The 20,500-nt window shown below is 39.5% G+C and overlaps 1 protein-coding gene and 1 long non-coding RNA gene across 2 annotated transcripts in view; one reads left to right on the top strand and one right to left on the bottom strand.

Moving 5' to 3' along the window:
* LOC306974783 overlaps positions 1-3,118 on the bottom strand; it is a 321,619-nt gene extending 318,501 nt beyond the window's left edge. The window contains exon 1 of the long non-coding RNA XR_013793660.1: positions 2,981-3,118. This is a non-coding gene — a long non-coding RNA (uncharacterized lncRNA). The remainder of the gene's footprint in view (positions 1-2,980) is intronic.
* Positions 3,119-17,997: 14,879 nt separating this feature from the next.
* rimoc1 (rab7a interacting mon1-ccz1 complex subunit 1) lies at positions 17,998-20,321 on the top strand. Its single transcript, XM_079571030.1, has 6 exons — positions 17,998-18,104; positions 18,594-18,703; positions 18,971-19,117; positions 19,224-19,355; positions 19,457-19,571; positions 19,646-20,321. Exons 1-6 carry the CDS (start codon positions 18,011-18,013, stop codon positions 19,879-19,881), a joined length of 834 nt encoding a protein of 277 aa, XP_079427156.1. The 5' UTR covers positions 17,998-18,010; the 3' UTR covers positions 19,882-20,321.
* The last annotated feature ends 179 nt before the right edge of the window (positions 20,322-20,500 follow it).

Here is a 20,500-nt window from a genome sequence, read left to right as displayed (position 1 = left end):
CTTCTTGCTTGTGTCCAACAAGGAAGTGACATAATAAACATCACTGAACATGTCAAAGCATTGTGTTAACAAAGTGAGTTTATATGCTTATAAGTTTAGTTATATGCACTTAAACCTTGAACTTCTCATGTCCACTGCTACAGCATGAATGGTCGAGAACTTTAAGATAAAATAAGACAAGATTAGATAGCCTTTATTGATCACATTCAGCTCAGGGTGTGCAAATTTGCAGAAAATGTGCAAACAATGAAATAGTAAATGATGGTGTCTTACATACAATGACTACCAAGGATTTTGTGGGGACAAAAAGTATAAACAGTAAATAATAAAGAAAACAGACTATACAAAATTGATTTCAAACTGAATCTGGGCTACATGTATACTCTCTAAAACAATTTAGTTATGTGATGATTGTGTGTGAGATTGTATGAGCATGAATAGACGGAGTAATGATGTGTTTTAGCCTCTGTATTGTTATGAATGTGATGGTGGTGAAGCAATGAACTGTATGATTAGGTGCGCAGTATATAGTGTACTTTGTAGCTCTGGTCTTTGGTCTACAGAAGGAAACTAGCTTGAAAAAGCTACAGTCGACAATCATCTTTGTGCACAAGCATAATCTTATTGTACATTGTCCTGATGAATCAAATGAGCAGTGATTTGTTCCCAGATATACTATGTACTTCACACTTTACCTGTCTGTCTGTAGAGTGTAGTGGCCAGGGAGGTTGTTTGTGAACACTGGCAAATGTGACTGTAAGTACTCGCCGCGAGAGGAGCCTGTGGTTCCCTTAAAGGGGCTAGATGCAAGTTCACCATTTTTCATACTCAATACTGCCACCTCAGGTCATACGTGTAACTGCACCTTCTATATTAAGCTCGTGCATGGCGGCAATTCGGACCCGAAGTGACACGTTTCTGAGTGACAGTGCAGGATTTCAGAGGCAGTTGTGGTGAACAGGTCTGAGCTCATTCTACACATTAGGACACATATGGCTGAAACATGTAGGGGGAGGAAAATACATGATTTTATCATTTTTAAACTCTCCGTATAGTCCCTTTAACCTTTTCTGTAGCTACTTTCACACAATAAAAATGGCAGAGAGCTACAATATAATTTGGAGTATATTTGAGTCAGATAAGATTATACTTCAACACATGTTTTTTTTTTTTTTTTTTTAACTTAAAGGCCCTATACCTGACTTTTGTTTCTTTTTGTAGGGCCATATTCTTTTTACCCCATAAGAGTATGTTATTATGTAGTAATTTGTGTAAAAAAGATGAGCCTGATGTGTGCAGTCTGTATCTTATTATAAATGGTTGATTGTTTGTATATGGTCAACCCAAATCGATATGCAACATATTATATATGTTTTCGCCAGATTTTGACTAAAAATGTATTTCTTTTAGTGAAAAGTTGACAAAAATGTGAAATATTAGTTTTAAGTCTTTAAAATGGGATGATATCAACTGAATGTTTTCAGATTGAGCAAAACATTCTTAACAAATCATTTGGCGCAAGAGAAACAACAAGATATCCGTGAGCTGTTTTGCCAAGACAGTGATCAACTTTAATTTATCAAGCTTCTCAGATGTCTATAGCCTTTGTGGAGCTGCTTGGGAGGGGCTGGACTGTCCTATGCTGTAGCCTTTGAGCAGTATATAAACAACAAACTGTATAGTCTACTTCACCACCCAAACAGACTGGATTTCAAAACACTTCATATGGATTTCAGAACATGCCGCTTTGTGCTCCCAACCTGAATGAAAACTTTACTCTGTGGCAATTTATAAAAGCCACTCTGTTCCTCAAACAAATAATTATAGAAGCAGCTAACAGTGCAAAGTGAAGCACATGCAGCGGTTCATTCATTTAGAGCTCAGCCATATTTAGGCAGTGGGGCATGATGGAGCATTACAATTCAGCTCGTCGTCACAGAACCATTCATCCATTTTAAACCCAGAGTCAAACGCTTACTGCAGTTCACAAAGGGACACAAACGCCAACTTATATACGCAATCAACACCCCGCCGCTTAATTATTGCGCAACTGTGGGTTGGAATCGCGAACATAAAGATCACACGCCGCACAATAATCAGGGCAGCATTGATGGCTAAGGGAGCTGGCCGTGTATGTGTGCATTAGGAGCCTCAAACTGATGCATATAGGCTGACAGAAGCAGGCATCCAGTGCGGAGAAAGATGAAGCGTTTCACATAAAAGATCCTCCCAGTGACACAGGATGAGAGACTTTCAAATGAAGAAACTGGCACGAAGTACGTTCACACTATTTTAATTGGGTACTGATAAAGCACAGTGAATTGCTTTGTTACTGCCGCAAATATGGCACTGAATTAATGGATTATAATAAGCTTGTATTCCACCTCTGAAGATTTTGAACTGGAAACTGTTCACTGTGGCGTCTGTTGTGAATGTTTTATTTCTTTTATATGCTAAAGTTGTGCCAAATGCGTGTTTTTTTGTATTGACAGATCACGGCCAGTTGGGAGTGGTTGGCGAGCACAGAACTAGAGAATTCAACCAGTTTGGCCAAAGAATCTGAATGTGCGTTGGTTGGTTTCAAATGGCAATGATTGTCCATTTTTTTTCTATTTGAGGGGGTAAATGTTTTGTCCTCCAGCAGCATATTGTAGACTCAGACGTTGCACCCAACTGCATGCACTTGAAAGCTAGTTTTTGTTAGCATTTCTATGATAGCGACCCTGAGAAGTGATCCTGGAAGTTGTGAAATCTGCTGATAAACTCAGCCCTGTGAGGAACTGGGATGTTAGGAACGAGTGTGGACCATAATAAACAATTGAATTGACTTGGCTCCCTCTTTCATTGTTTATAAACATAAAATCATGAATATGGCCTTAAAAGCAGTACTAAGTATCTCATGCCCCTAGCGGCCATAAGCTCCATTGCATGTGTCGGACCATGTTAGGTTTTTTTACTCATTAATTGAGAGAGTAAATACTGTCAGAAAAGACAAAGGGAGAGAGGGATATTGTACATCCAATTACACAATGGAAATATTTTTTTTCACTCAAACTTGGCTGTGAACACTGTTTAAGTGGCGCTAGCCTGCAATTATCTTTGCCCGTTAGCCTGTTAGCTTGTTAGCTTCTTCGTGATTCCATTAGTGTGTATTGGGGCCTCCGGGTCGGAGCAGGGAAAGTTGTAAGCATGGTTTTCTGGCCAGAGACACCAAGGGGAGATGAAAGACCCCACAATCATCTCATCAACACCGAGGGATTTCAAATTTATTTATTAAGGTAAACAACTTACTTAGTACTGCTTTAACATGAATATCAACCCAATCACCGCTGCCCTGGGCTCTGTTTATACAGATTTATGGCATCTTTGCATGTGGACATAATCATTGAATAATACATTTCCTTTTTTTTACTTGTTATAAAAAAGTGCTGACTTTAACCAGCAAAATCAACTTCATTTTAAACATTGATTGGTTTGGAGGAACATAGATGTTGGACATAGATTAAGCACAATAGAAGTCAAACGATCAGAGTCAATTAACCCCTTAACCCCCACCGTGACCAAGCACATTTTCTTCAGTTCAGCATAACCCAAATCTAAAAGCTTCTCGACCCGAGACCTTGCCTATAGGCCAAGGTAACGCCTCATTTGAAAGCTAAGGCCTACAATGGATTTTTGTCATGTTCTAATGTCCACATTTAGATTTTTTGTGTAATGCAACTGTGATGAAGCCACAAAAAGGTCACCAAAACATGACAAAAACGTCACAAAAACTTGACAGAAAATGCGACGAAAAACATGAGACGAAAGAATAGAACAAAAAACGTGACAAAAAAACATATGAAAACCTGTCAACAAAAACGAGGAAAGAGCTGCGGCCTTATAGCTTTACCCTGGCCTATAGGCTGTAAGTTCTCATGTCAAGACGCTTTTAGATTTGGGTAAAACTGAACTGGAGAAATTGTACTTGGTAAAGGTAAGAGGTTAAAAGCAATAACCACTGTAAAAGTATAGGCTCCTTTTAGTACATGTGTTCTTAAGCAGAATGGACAATCGAAATATCAGCTAACATCAGTTCGAATTGATCGTCCTATCTAGAGTTTTATCTTTGATCTGTGGTACAGTAAACACATTGATAAATCAATTTCACCCTGTTGACACGGCAACAGCAAGTGAGAAATCAGATACTGTATAATTACATACCTGTTGACCCTGTTATGTTATAAAACACGTGCTGTGACGTTGTTGGGTTACATAAGACAGAAATCATATGGACACTCTTTCCACTTTGCCGCAAACCATCAGTCTTACGTACGCAGCAGTTTGCGTCGTGTAAAGGTGTGTAAACTTTAATGGCATAGTGACGTAAAGCGTTTGAGATACGGTGCCACTATAGGCAGACACTGAGAGAGGCTTCAGTCTCCTCTGTGCACCTCGGTCTGCATCCAAGTCATTAATAAGTCAGCACTTCTGCATGATAGGTCTGTAACTAGGAGTGACAGTTAGAGAGCATAGTCCTACCAATCTCAGAAGGGACTCTCCATATCGTAAGGGGGGGTTTGAGTGCTTGTGCATGTGAGCCGCTGCGCCTTCGCATCGCAAATGGACGTCATGCAGCTGATGAGGATTGAACAGAAAAAGGTTACCTGACGTCATAAGTAAAAGGACTAGGAGAGAGCAAAATGCATATCAAATTAAAGCCTATTAAAATAGCCAGACTCAAGGGAATACATATAAACAACAACAACAACAACAACAACAATATTACAAAAACAGATTTACAAAAAATGTGAAAAACACCTTCATTCGTATTTTCATTTTGTACAGTTAACATGTTAAGTTTTCTCCAATTATGCGAAAGATTAAACTCCAAATAGCTTTTTTCCGAGAAAAGCTGTCTGACCTTTGCCTTCTGTCTCTTGTTCGGACCGAACAGCTGCTTTGGGGCTCACTGCGATGTTCTGATACACTCATGGTCTACGCCAGGGTCTCCCTCTCAAATCTACAAGGGCTGATTATTTGTGTTTTTGCCATCGCGGCTATAGTGGCTGCGAAATTCAATTTGTTGACAAGAAGTGTGTAATAAACTATGAATTCAACAAGCTCAATATGTAGTTGATTGTGTTATTGGTGCTATTTGTGCTCATTTCTTGTTTTCATGCGATCGGTCAGGGCTAGCTGTAGCTCTGATGGGTTCACAATCTTGTTCTCGTCAGACAGAAGATTCGACTCTCCCCTCATTCATGTAACTGCAATGTCTGTATTGTACACTAGGTCTATATGAACATTTCCATCCCTTCTTGGTTTAAAGTGGACATATCATGCATGTTTGTGGCTTATAATCTTTACTTTTGAGCTCGAGACCGTTGATGCTACTCTTGTACTTGCAGCAGGGATTATACCAATGAGAAAATAAAAAGAAAGTCATTATTCTTAACTAACGGCATGCTAGCAAATTGATGGGCTATGGTAAATGCAGTTTGTGTGCTAAACAGCTCAGAGCATGTCCGTGATTTGCTTTTATTTGCTTTTTAACAAGGTAGCAACATTATAACGTGCTCATGATCAATGTTGCACGAGATCTCTCCTTTTGCGGTGTGAACTGTCATGAAAATGTACCTGAACGTTTTTGACGTTTTCCATTTTCTGCCTAGACTATAGTCAGTCATGTTCAAAAATACACTGTCCCCATCTCATTAGCGACTGCAATACAAATGTATATTCGATTACGCTACTCACAAACAACTCTTTAACACTCCAACACACTGCCATGCGACCTTTGGCTCCGCTGCCTGCTCACTGTAAACAACCAGCGCGCTTGTGTATTCCCCGAGTGACGCCCCGCACCTGCCTCGATGCCATGTTGCATCTATGAATGAAGATGAGTTGTTTGGAGTAATTGTTTTGATCAGGCTGGGGGAACGTGGGATCTTTACAGCGACATATAAAGCGGTGGCAGATGTTCCCCTGATGTGGCATCTTTAACCCCCTCCTCCTCTTCCCTTATACCACCACCATTTAAGCAGATCTAAACGCCGTGCTCCTATTGGCTGATTTAATGACATGTATGCGTAGGCCCCTCTGAATAAGTCATCCAGCCATAGTGCTCATGTATATTTCAGAGTGGGGCATTTCGCTGTCTGTCGCGGCTGCTCCTGGACCGTTCTGCGTCCAAGCAACAAATCGAGAAAGTCGGGTACACTCAGAATGAAAAGTCACTTACTTGAGCAATTGTTTGGGTCACTATGAAGAAATTAAAGTTCTAATATTAAATTATATGTTGTGATGGCTCTTTAGGCAACCAACATGTTGGATTTGAGCAGTTGTAGCTATTGGTTGAGTTTCCTGAACATCCATATTAGTCTGAAACTGTCACATGTGTGTGTTTGAATCCTCACGGTGATGACTTAAACAGAAGATGGTTCTTAAAGGAACAGGCCACCGTTTTTACACACTGAGATATGTTCTTACCTGAGCTTAGACAAGTTGATACGTACCTGTCTGGTCTTTGGGCGTGTCTGTGGAAGAGCGTGGTAGCTTCCAACTTCACCCCTGTTTGAATACATTGGGAGATCTTTTAGTACATCTTTAGTCATTTTGCGTGACTGAGGACACATATAGAGGTCAGACAGGTACATATCAACTCGTCTAAGCTCAGGTGAGAACATATCTCAGTATGGAAAAATTGTGGCCTGTTCCTTTAAAGCAGTTCTAAGTAACTTTTTATCCTTAATAAATCCTTTTCATAGTTCCTCTGGGGGTATTACCAGTGTTAATGGGATGATTTGGAGGGTCATCTCCCCCTGGTGTCTCTGGCCAGAAAACCACAATTGCAACTTCACTGCCTACAGATCGGAGGCATCGAAGGATGGCTTAAATGCAGAGGACAAATTTCCCTACTGGGACAATAAAGTATACCAACATACAAACAAACAAACAAACAAACAACACACTAATGGAATAACGAAGAAGAAGCTAACAGGCTAACGGGCAAAGCTAACTGTGGGCTAATGCCACTTAAACAGTATTTACAACCAAGTTTGAGTGAAAAACATTATCTCCATTGTGTAATTGGATGTACAAACAATATCCCTGTCTTTTCTGTCAGCGTAGTATTTATTCTCACGGACAATTAATGAGTAAAAAAACGTAGCATGCTACGACACCTGCAGTGGCGCTTATGGCCTCTAGGGGCATGTGTTACTTAGATCTGCTTTAACCTCTTAAGTTCGACTTTACCCAAATCTAAAAGCTTCTTGACTGGACAGCAACAGTGTAATGCCTCATTTGAAAGAAAACTGATTGTAATGTTTTTGTCACATTGTTGGCGCGGTTTTGTCACATCTTTTAAGCGTTTTTGTGTCTTTCTATGTTGCTTTTTTGCTGTGTTTTTGCAGTTTTCTGTTGCTTTTTTGTTGTGTTTTCATCACATTTTTATAACTTTTTTATTATGTTATTGTTGCTTTTCTGGCATGTTGTTCTCCGCTCTTTAGTTGCTGCTTTGTTGTTGTTTTTGGCACTTTTTTTATGGCTTTTCTAAATTACTTTTTTGTGGTGTTTTCATCACGTTTTTATCACTTTTTTGTTGCACTTTTGTCACTTTTCTATTATGGCATTTTTGCTTTTCCGGCATGTTTTTGTCGCAAGTTTGCCACAGTTTTGTTGCATTTTCAATCTTGATATTTTGACGCTTTTTTCAAGTAGCTTTCAGATTTGGGTAAAGCCAAACTGGAGAAAAGTGTGTGTTAATTTTCACAACACAAATTCTTATATACCATTCAATAATGCAAACACTGCGTATGATGTCTGAACATTTCCATTAATGCTCATTTTGGTCATTTAATTTATCCATGAAAAATATGCTACAACTCTCAAATTATGTTATTTGTGAGTAAAATTGTATTTTATGTCATACCACCAGTGCAACAAAAGTGAATTTCACAAACTTGGTAACAACATGTCCACACTATTCCCTATATAGTGCACTATAGTGGTCACGCCATTGTGTAGGGGTGTCCGAATGTCCAGAGAAAAAAGCAGTGCACTCGAAATTTCCCACAATGCATCTCGAAAAGTAGTGAGCATCGATGGTCACTACTCAATATAGACCACAATGCATTGCGAGAGTCTTAGAAGAACGCCTGACAGCAACAGGTCGTTAAACTAAACAACAGGACTGAATGAAATCAGCTGTTTCAAGTGTGTTGTGTTTTTTCACCAATAAACGACGTGAATATAAACGGTTACGGTGAAAAGATGCTAACGTTAGCTGCTTACCTTTAGCTTGAGCTGTTAAATGACCGATAGCTTCCACTCGAATTATCCAAGCCATTTATGTAAAATCCATGTGAAATATAACGTATCTGACTCGTATTTAGCCATAAATATTCTACTGTGTCATGGGTTTGGTTGGTCTTTAACGCAGAAATACATTATTCACAGAGTTTAGCGAACTTTTAGCAGATGTAGTGCACTCATTCTGCTGGCACTTCGGACACCGGCCTGGCCTACTTACTGCTCGTCTGTTTTTTGTTTTTGTTTTTTTGTGATGACAGTTTTCATTTTAATTTAAATGTCAAATGTAAAAGTGCCAAAACTGTCGTTCTGTTTCATAAAATAAACGTTTGTAACAGTAAATCAATTCTGATTAAAAAAAAATCTGCACGCGTGACGTCACGCAGTTCGGAGAAAGTAGTGGGCTTCTGTCCGAATCGCAGTCGATATAGTTGACCAGGGGCGTCGGACTGGGGGGGTAAAGGGTACTGAGTACCAAGGGCCCAGAGCAGGGGGGGGGCTCAAAAATGCTGCAAAAAGCGTTCTGTATTGTACTTTCTATAGTTTCCTCATAATTGATGCTATAAGAACTGAACAACCGGGCTAAAATACAATGGTTGCTACACAGAATTTTGCACAAACAACAATGATTGATAATATCTCAGGGCCCTGACACCCCTTTAAAAATGTGCCAAATGGTTCAGCCCACACCGGTGTTCAGCACCGTGCTCTTCAGCTCAGCAGTGACTTGATGAGGTAGATTCTGTAATGTAACCAAGATAGTTTGTACCCAGGGCCCAGAATTTGGTGCTACGCCCCGTAGTTGACTATATAGTGCGGGCCTATGTAATGAATGAGGGGTTAGGGACTAGGGTGGAATGGATTTTTCTGGCTGCTCGTAAAAGCAAATTATCTCCAAACTTTAGCAGAGACCTTAGTCAATGGCTGGACTTTATTTACATATACCAGAGGCAGCGCCAACAGGTCTTAAACCTTGACGACGTCCTTCATATTGACCGTTCCCCTTCACGAATGCACTAGAAATTCAATAATAGAGTGCAAATATGTTATACCACATAATACTCACTCGCTCTAGGTGTCGACTGAGAATTAATGGCATTATGATCAAGCCCGGCGCCTGCATCAGTAGACAGTGCGTGGCTTTGAACTGTTAAATGATTGATGGGTGAGATGAAAGTGAATGTAGGTCACTATGCACGAGGGTCGACTGGTGCAGCATAAATCAGCGAGGGATAATAACTGGATATCATGGAGGATAATGGTCGCACCACCGCCATTTCAAGTGGATTCAAATGCAGTAACTCTAGAATCTGTCACTCAGTCTAAATGCTGTTTCACGGCCAACAAATCACGACAAGTGTTGATTGAAAAAGCATGGTGGTGAACGGCTTTCTAAAAATGGTCAAAATATATTGTTGGCTGCTGTCATAAACATAGCATTCTTCCTCCATCAAAAGAAATTTTTTTTTACTTCTTTGTTCTTTATGAAATTTCACAAACACTTTAAAACGCTTATACTTGATATTTTTCTTACATTGTGTTCTTACAAAGTGTCAAGACTATAAAACAAAGATGAGCTGCTCTCAGTGTGATGTGTATCGGAGTGTGGGCTAGCGTTTTGAGTGCGGAAAACATAAGCGAGTGAAAAACACTTCTCCAACAAGGATTTGAAAAGATATAACATCAAAACATGATTAAAAGCTCAAAAACACAGGGCTCTCTTGCTTTGTAGTGTTGTATGAGTAGTTTTATTTGCATGTTCTCCTAAATGTTGCATGATTTAGAGTGTTAATCCATCCTTTGAAGTGTGTTGTTTACTTTTCAATGCCACTTTATATTTAATGCCCCTGTTTTATAGATGCAACATTTACCATAAATACACTTACGTTGCTTAGACACACCCAAAAAAAAAGAAAGGAAATAAATCAAGCTGTAAATTTCTCTTGTGCTCGATGGTTATCCAGAGAAGTGGTTATCCGCAGTAGGCTACGTTTAATTGTAATTGTCTGGAACGACCAGTCTCTTTTCACCACCATAATAGGGTCATTGCTTTCACAAGGAAAGCTTTTGGAGAACGGCAACAGATGCTAAGTGTCCTGGTTTTCAACAAGGATGGCTGTCATTGTACTTGCGCTTTAAGGGCCTTCGGAGACCACTCCCCTTTCTGGTGCTTAATTGGCGACCGATTGTGTGGACTTTAATTGGCAAAGAAATGGAGCCCAGTGGCTTAAAAAGACTGTGCTGGCAAGAGACAAAGGCATGAGAGAGGTCTGGTAAATCATAGATAAACCAGTTTTTGCTTTGTGAAATAAACACATTTATTTATATGGCAGCACGGTGGCACAGCGGTTAGTGCTTGTGCTTCATAGCAAGAAGGTCCCGGGTTCCATTACCAACAGGACGGGTCCTTTCTGTGTGGAGTTCGCATGTTTCGAACTCCGGTTTCCCCTACCTGTAGCGCGTTCATTAACATGCACTGTTCCGACCAAATAAACCAATATTTAGTATATATATATTTTTTCTTTTTATTGAAGATGGACATGGCAACAACATTGGATGAACCAGATGCATTGTTTTAAGTGCTAATGATAAAAGTGTAAATGGGTCTCATGTTACTGCTGATCAGGCTCCAGTTTGTTTTGGATTTAGTGTTATGTTTGTTCACATGTTGTCCTCTTCTGTCTTAGTCCTTGATTTGAACTACTTTAAAGGTTTGTCCTATTTTGGCTCCGGTATAGGCCTGCTATATTCCTGTTATAAAACAGAGTTATATCGGGTAGCATTTGGAATGGCGAATCTGTAGGTGGTACTTGGCGTGTAAAGTTTGAGAACTGCTATTGTACTAAACTAGTGTTTCCCAACCAGGGGTGTAGGGACCCTTCAGGGTACACAAGCACTCAGAAGGGGGGGCATAACAGTCTGTCTTTTGCAGTAATTTTAATAACTATGAATGTGTTTTGAGGAGGGTTTTAATTAGAAAATAATATATATTTCTTTATAAAGAATCTCCAATGTATACAAATGTATCCACTTAATCGCCCCAGTTTACCTGCATGGCTCAAAACGAACAATCCAATTCCTATACGTGTTGGCATGCCAATCTCCATTTAGCCAGTCCACATTCATTATTCTATTACAGTACATTGTTTTGCATCATGAAATATTCACTTTGACATAACATCTATATTGCATCGAGCTGTGCCCCACTTTTGGTCGTATTTTTGACACACATTACCCTGCGCACTCCAGTTCCAAAACACACGTCAAACCCAGGCATATTCCCTTGCTAAAAGCCAACTGGAGATTTCCAACTTTTCCGTATAAAAAAAGAAAAAAAAAAGTTGAGCATTTGGCATTCATGTAGAGAATTGCCTCCACAGCTAAAGGTGTCTGCTCAAAAGGATGGTGGGGGGTAAATTGCGAGCTAGGCCAGACGTTTAAAGAAGGAGCAAAGATAGACACATGAATACAAGTGGAAGCAGGGAACAGATGGGGAGAAGAAGAATGCAAAAATCATAATAGCAGAGAGGGAGAGAATAGAAGCGAGGGTTGTAAAAGCAGTGAAAGCTGGTGTCAGGAGCGAGAGAAAGCGAGAGTTCGGGTGTGGGCATGGAGTCAGTGGCAGGTGATGAGTGGATAATGATAGTGGGAGGGGCCTACTTGACCCCCGGCTGACCTTTCGACCTAAGACTGGGGACGCTTCTGCTGCCAGGGCTGGTGCTGCTGATGTGGTGCTGGGAATCGAGCAGCAGGAAGTGTGTGCAGTGGCCGCCCAGTTTGAGATGGGATATCCTGGTGGCTCATCCCTCTTCCTCAGCCCATAAAGACTGTTTATGGGATTTCGCAGTCATGATCAAAGAAAAGCAGGTCTGAAAAAGTTATACCTGACAGGCCTATGATATACTAATACATGGGGAGTGTTTTTCTTTACACCACATAGCATATTGAAAAGGTTGAAAAGGTAGAAAAAAGTGTATTAAAATGGTACGTAAGTTACACAGTGAAAAACATGGGCCAGCGTCACTGTTAGCCGAATAGAAAATGGGGGCAGGCTCCGGAGGTTCCTTGCTCTAATAGACTTTCCATGAAAACTTGTTTGCTCCTCTTTTAATCATTACTCAACACAGGCTGTGGCTCCGAAATGACAACACAGGCACGGCTTCTTAAAGACGGGCGCTTTACTTGAGTTTATGCCGTGAAAACTATAGGACAGGACATGAAATACAATACTTTAGACATAGTCCAGTCACAGATAAAATAATATATTAAACAAAATGGCTACCTCGTGGCCGCCTGCCACTTCGGAGGTTCTTGGGCAGCAAATATTCAGTTTTGTGCATACTAAACAAGCATACAGTAATTAGACCAATGTACTTCACAAATATACAAATAATTAGACACAATATAAAACAAAAATACCTTGTGCAGCTAGCTAATTGGCTTTGCTGCTGCAGATGGCTCAGTCAAAGTCTTTTGCATGTCTTGGCGAATGCAAATCTCGCAGCCTCTTATACTAAACCAAAAATCTCGCGATAGTTGCGGGAATACTCCTTTGGCAAATTAACATATCTTATTTATAAAATGAAACATAAATTCACAAAGTGAGTCACAATAAATTTCAACAAAAAATATTAACCCTTAAAACAAAAAATACTAAATGTAAGTCCTTTCAACGACACTTACACAGGCCTTACCTCCACATGTTTGTCTTAACACGCACAACGTCATCTTATTTTTTTTATTCTTTCACTATTTTTATATTCTCACCCTATGCACAGGATCCACATAAAGGAGCTGGCTAGCATGAACGAGCTTCAGCTAGCCCGTGCTAAACGCTATCAGGAAAGCCACCCTTACTTAGTCCATCGCTATTCTACTGTCCATAGGTACATGGAACCAGGACACTGTTTTTAATGGTGATTAGATTGTAAACAACCATTATGCATTATCTCCCATTAGTAACAAACATTTTATTTAGTACAGTAGTTAATTTTAATAAGGATTGGGGCTTCTGAACCGCTCTTTGTCTGACCCGTCACTTAGGACCCTACCAGGGGCACGAAGCCCCTGACAACATAGCTCCTAGGATCATTTGGATGCTCAAACCCCTCCACCACATTATGGCCAATATATTAAGTTAAGTTAAGTCATACTTTATTAATCTCTGTAGAGAAATCTCTGTTGAGAAATTAGTTCTCTGCATTTGACCCAACCTCAATGTCGCTGGGCTGCCAACATGGACTGGTGCTCGGGGACCCAACTCCATGATGTGGAGCCAGGCTGGTGGTTTGAAACACCTGGCTGGAGGATTAACCTATTGCACATGTTTTTACCACTAACGGGGAGAACATGCAAACTCCACACAGAAAGGCCACGACCAGGTGAGAATCGAACCCGAGACCTTCGAGCTGTGAGCCACCATATATATATTTTTTGATAAATGGTCTCGATTTATATAGTGCTTTTCTGCCTTCATTAAGCCCAAAACGCTTTACAGCAAGGAACCAGTCACACATTCATTCATACACCAATGTACATAGCCACTGGTAATGTATCCAACACCAAAATGAGCACCATTTCAGTCAAAGGCAAGGCAAGGCAAGTTTATTTGTAGAGCAGAATTCATGTACAAGGCAATTCAAAGTGCTTCACAGTTGCATAAAATTACAAGAAAACAGATCAAATCAACAAAAACAACAAACCAGTAAACTTCATGTTCTTGTCAAAAGATTTTGCACATGGGATTGATTTTGTAACCTTTTGAGTCCATTGTTGCAGTAGCTAGAGTTTTTGTGTTCCTCAGGCAAACACAAGCTCACAACATGAGAATCGCAAATACCCTATTTCGAATGCCCGATGCTGTCTCGCGGGGTCATGTCACTTCCTGTGCCATCTCATCTCGAACAGAGCACACACAGGCCTTCATAACAGAGACATAATGCACCGGCTGAAGTGAAAAGTCATGTAACGTCTGCCCCCTGTTTCCACTCAGTCCCGTAGCCAGAATAAATTACAAGATTTGTGTAGGATCAGTTCACAAACAGCGGAGAGCTCTAAAAGCAGCACAATCTCCAGAAATAATTAACCACTGGAACATTACATTACCACGAGATACCAAGTCTATTGGAGGTCACAATATGAACAAATGCGGGATCTTGATGCAAAAATGGCAAATATCACATCAGCAGTATTTACATTGCGCTGGCAAGAAATGTTAATGATGTTATGAGCTAACTGGTAAAACGCTCTTCCTAAATGTCAGGAGTTTAATTTGTTTAGACAAGTCACTGCAGTAGCAAATTGAAGTAATAAAGCAAACTAACAAAATTGATTACACTTTTTGGCTTCCACGTCTGAGTCTATTTTGGGATTGAGAACATTACAGACTGAAGATTCGATACAAAAAGCTTTATTTCTTTAGCCATCTCTGATACGGATTCATTTACGGTAGCCTGAGCAAATTGTTACTCAATAGCAAATACGAATTGTACATCACTGCTCTGTTCATAGTTCTCTTATAGCTTTAATGTCAATCATACTACATGTAGAAAATTAAAATTGTGTTACTCTCAAACCCATTACCATTAGCAATATTAATATATGTACACAATAGGAGCCAGGAGAAAAAACTACTCTAGCATTTAATTAGTCTATGTCCATTAGTCTGTTATTAAAGTACCAAACAATCAATAACATTAGAGCAAAAATATCCTAGGACTAAGAATATATGAATACACAATTAATCGGGCACATCTTCTCCAGTTCGGCTTTACCCAAATCTAAAAGCTTCTCGACTGGAGAGCAACAGTGTAATGCCTTATTTGAAAGCTAAGGCCTACTAAACTGATCACAACTTTTTTGACACCGCGTTTTTGAAGCATGTTTTCATGTCTTTTTTGTCATGTTTTTTGTTTTGTTTTGTTGCTTATTCATTACTTTCTTTTCACTTTTTTGTCGTATTCTCTCCTCTTTTGTCACTTTTTTCTGTCGCGTTTCTGTTGCATTTTAATCCTCGTTTTCGTAGTTATTTTGTTGCTTTTCTTTTTTTTTTAAGCTTTTAGATTTGGATTAAGCTGAACTGGAGAAAATACGCTTGATTCAGGTGGGGGTAAGAGATGCGCTTATGAGCCAGCATATACTTGCAACAACTTCAACAGACTAAAACTCCATGGAACCTGGCACCTTTGTTGCTATGAGGAGCTACAACTATATACAGTATGTACTTGTGTATACATCATTACTGTACATGGCCACAAGTGCACAGATGGAGAAGCCGGCCCTCACACACATTCAGACGGACACAAGGTCACTTCTGGTAGACTCAACAGCCTGAGCCAAGGACACTTTCATTAGGCCACTCAAACTGGTGTGCAGCTGAAGGACAGCGCTGAAAAAGAGCTAAAAGCAATTTACTGTATGTTCAGAAAGTATTGGCAACTTCCACTGGTCCTACCTAGACCCCAAAGCATACAGGCCAAGCAATTATAAAAGAGGCCAATGAATTTTCCAGTTTGCTCCATTTTGAAAATGTCATTAGTCCCCCATATCTGCAGTTTTCCTTGATGATAAACATGGCTTTACTTTCCCCATTCTACTTCAAAGCAAGGCCACACCAAAAACTTCAAGCTCATTTTGGCAGTGCCCTCCTACCTCCTGATCCAGTAATTACAGCTCATCGGAGACATCAACATTATTACTCGTCAGGCCGTGGAACAATAACACCACAACATACTTCAAAGGGAGTCTCGTATTTCAAGGGAAAGAATACAAACTCATGGATTATGCATTAGGAAAGAGAAGGACTGATTCAACCTTTCGGAGCAGCGGGGGCTTTGGTTAATCACGCTACAAACTAAAATGACCATCTTTCCGAAGCTCTTTGGAACATTATGAGCAAATAGGCTACAGGTTGGACAAGACATCAAATCAAATTCAACAACAAATTTCATAAGGCGTCTGAGGTAGAAGTTATAAGAAAAATGTCATGAGATTTTGGAGAACCTTATATTTAAAGTAATACAACACCGCCCCCTTGTGTCGGTTTAGTGCCAACAGCGTGATCATTCCTTTTTTTTTTCTTTCAGGGTTTTTGGGGTAAATAAAGTTTCGCAATAGCTGTGCACATCCGGTAAGATCAGGTTTGGGCAATTAGTTTTCATAAGGGGCCACATAAGAAGCCTGAATTGAGTCGGAGGGCCGCACTAACACTAACTCGAACTTATTCTGCAACTTTATCCTATTGTACACTACACTAAATTGTGTATTTTGAATATCTGATACTGGTATTTAGTAGGACTATTATTTTCTGAAAATAAAAATATGTTTTGATTGGGAAAATGTTATTGAGGAAACTTTTTTCAATAAATGTAAAATAATGAGCCTGACAGGACATGCCCTCTGCTGGACACGTGTGGAATTCTTTCCTTTTATGTTTTATTTAAGCTGCCCCCTAGTGGCCGGAGTAAGCATTCTGGTAATTTATTTAAACAAAATCATGACTCTGCAACGGAATGGGCTAGAGACCTACTTTTTTTTTTTTTTACATACTCAGGAATTTATGCCCTACAAGTGGGCCGAATGTGGCCCGCGGGCCGTATTTTGCCCAGGTCAGCGTTAGATGGAAGTCAGGTTTAGATGGAAGTACCATTACTGTGTAAATCTGTGTGAAAAATTTAAACTAGCCCCAGCTAACTTCCAAACCCTCCAATAGGTTGCGCTCACGTGACACCACTACATTTTAAAGAGCCTATAGTTTAAAGGTGTATTTGTGTGTATTTTACCTTGTAGTGACTCAGCAATCGTATGAGTGGTCAGCATGGCGCCTTTACTTTCCGTCAGAGTGGCCTCTACAACGCTCCAGGATCAATTATTGGGAAGGTTTTCACTACTGACAGACCCTCTCACCAGAAAACCTGCAAAACAATTGATGCAGGAGTGTTGTCGTGACCACTGTGATTGAAAGTAAAGGTGCCATGCTGACCACTCATACAGCTGCTGGTAAAATACACAAGGTAAAATACACAGATACAGTATATTAACTTTATTTTCCACATAAAATGTTGCATAATGCATCTTTAACATTGAGGAGGAGGGCAGCTCTAACTGACAAAATGCAGATTTCTAGTCTTAGTTCAGCTCTTCAGTTACTTCAGTCTTAGTTTATTGCTAATTTCTCTGTAAATCCTGAATAACGTAATAACTAATGAACTATGGTTTAATTATTTCTTCATAAAGTAGTCCAAAGGTTGTAGCAATGTTCAAAAACATTGTGTGTGATGTTGGTCAGTAGAAAGGACTTTCAGCCTTAAGAATAATGTGGCAAGTTTGTAGATCGAATCACTATCAAATAATGATGAGGGAAAATATATGGACATTTTCTTTTTGGACATTGTAGTGGCACCTGCCCTCCAAGTGACATAGAATTCTACAACGTGAACGAAGCCTATTCTCTGACATGACGTGTAGCATAAAATGAAATGAAACAGAAACAACAACAATAAAACGTCCACATCCGTCACTGTTTTAGGTTAAAGAATAATAATAGCCTATATTTTAGCTATGAATTCCTATTTATGTAAACTGCTTGAGATTTTTTGTCTTTTGAGTCCTCTAAAATAATACTTTATCAGCATGTTTGTTTTTTAATCTATCTTTTTTTTTCCCTTTGGCGTGAGCATGTGACTAATCCCTACGTCACGTGACCTCACTTTCAGTCATGGCCGACGACTACAGGCGACAGGGGTTTGAGTTGGAGAGAAGAATATTTGACTTAGACGTAAAATGCTCTAGTCTTAAAGCTGAAAAACCAGGTATGCGCCATCACTCAGTGTGTGTTCGTCCTTACAAAGCATTTTTTGGTCTGCGTTTGGGCGAATTCTTGCTATTCCAGTTTATTAGCTACGAGCAAACCTAGCATGCTAATGTTATCCCAGTTAGCTTGCAATACAGCAACAGCGCTGTCAGGAAAAATGCTGACTAAAGATGCTTCTATAGATTTTAGGGTCCTATTATCATATATTTCGGTCACGTGTGCTTAAGTGAGTATCAACTTGATAGAGAGGTCTTGTAAATAATTCGCTTTCTTTTGTTGTAAAGATAACAGGAGTAACGGTTACGTTTTGGTGAGACCTTACGTTATTTGATATACCATATAATCCGAGGTGTGTGTAGTTTGATGCAAGTGTTAGTGTTTATCCTTGTGGTAAGTTGGTGTTTGTACCGTTGTTTAGACAGAGAGAGAGAGATATGTTTGCTTCATTGACATTCAGTTTCCTTTCTGTTTTGTTATTCTTTTGCAGATGACGATTACTTGCAGAATGCAGCTTCCATACTAGATAAGTTGAAAAGCTATTTTAGGCAAGGAGGAGAAAGTGTCCCTCTCTATAAAATCCTTCAGGATTACACACAGGTATGCAATAATATCAACAGAAACACAGTGTTTTCTTAAATTAGCACTTTGAGTATGTCGGTGGATACATTGATGCCATTTCCCAATGAAGTAGCTGTACAGATCAGATTAACAAAAGTCATTTTATTTTAGATTCAGTTCTCCCTAGGTAATCTTTCTATTCTCTAATGTCAGATTAAAGGCCTAAAATGATAATCTGGTGAAGAGCATGCATCCCTCTGTCTGTTAGAATATTCTGAAACACTAAACTTACTTGTGGTTCTTTAGGTAATTCTTGACATCACCTTTTTTGAGGAGAACAAACTTGTGGATTTAGAGTTTCCAGAAGAATGTTCACCAGGGAAAATCCAGCAACTTCTTCAAGATTTAACTGAACCTGAAGTTTTGGCCGGGAGACTTGCCCCAGGTCAAGAGGTTGGTATTAAAGCTCTGATAAATAAATAAAAATAAATATAAGAAGGCACAAATCCTGATCACTGATACCAGTAGTGATACTCGGACCGCTTGTATTTGGCGACAGGTGCAGTCTGTGCTGGGCCTTGAGTTACTTGAATGCCTTTACTGGAGACGTGGAGCTTTGCTCTACATGTATTGCCATACTCTTCATCAGAGAAAACAGTGGATCAAGAAAAACAAGGAAACATTCCTTAAGGTTAGTTTATTTACCTTATGACTCTGTAGAGCACTACAGACATTTGTGCAGTTGGTCTCTTATTTTCTAAGTAGCTGCTAAATCAAGTCTCTTCACTCCAGTGCATTCAGGAGGGCGTGCGGTACTTGATGAGGATGTTGCAAGTCAGAAACTCTGTAAAACTGAGTGATGGGGTTGTCCTTCATGACACTACCACAGCCAACTTTCTCTCCGAAGGTAAACTATAGTCTTTAAGAATTAACCCGAAAAAATAAATAAACAACATATTAAAATGTATTCTTGTGGAATAGGTATCTTCTCAGACACCCATCTGTTGACAATGATGTATATTGGAGAAATGTGTTTCTGGGCTGTCAAGTATGAAGACTGCAGTGCAGACTCAATGGAACGCAAAGAGGACCGGCTTCAGTTTCGGGACATTGGCACGCAGATTCTTAATAAATATGTTACTGCATGTGAGGGCCCTCTACAGGGCCAGGGATGGAACACCGAAAACGCTAAAGAAATCCTGAGTATTCTGCAGTGAAACAGACAGGCTCTGTTTGGTCTTGGTGAGAGACCAATATTCAGTATTGAAAATGGTGCCAAACCCCAAATAAAAAGTGAATCCATCAAAGGAGGGGTCAAGTTCTGTGTACGTTTAACAGAAGGCATCGGGAGAATATTATTTAGTTGAAGTTTTAAAGTTAATCTTTGCCAACAGCCCCAGCCAAAGCAGGAGAAATCAGAGGTGAGAAAGTTTTAACATTTCAAGGCACTGTGGAAGTTTATTTACCTACCCTGCTGAAAAGGCTAATTGCCCTAATTCCAGACTGTTGAGCAGGGCATTGTTTTGCTCTTGGAATGTGTTTTATTACCATAAATAGTAATATAAATTGTTAATATAATATTGACTTTCATTTTTTAAAGATTGTTACAAGTTTAAAGATAATCCAGCTTGAAATGAGACATTGCACAGTAACCTTTTATTTATTTTGTTGCCATTCTATGCTTTTAATATAATATAACTGCATACATAATTGTATGTGTGTCTATGAGAGACAAAGAAATGTGTCTGAAAATATTTAAATATGTGCTCACCCTTTGAGATATGTCCATTTTTGTTCAGCTTTGTACAACACCATTTCCATCTACTGCAATTTCAT

The sequence above is a fragment of the Gobius niger genome, assembly GCF_951799975.1.
Source record: "Gobius niger genome assembly, chromosome: 1".
Taxonomy (NCBI): Eukaryota; Metazoa; Chordata; class Actinopteri; order Gobiiformes; family Gobiidae; genus Gobius; species Gobius niger.
This window is presented reverse-complemented; position numbering and strand designations above follow the sequence as displayed.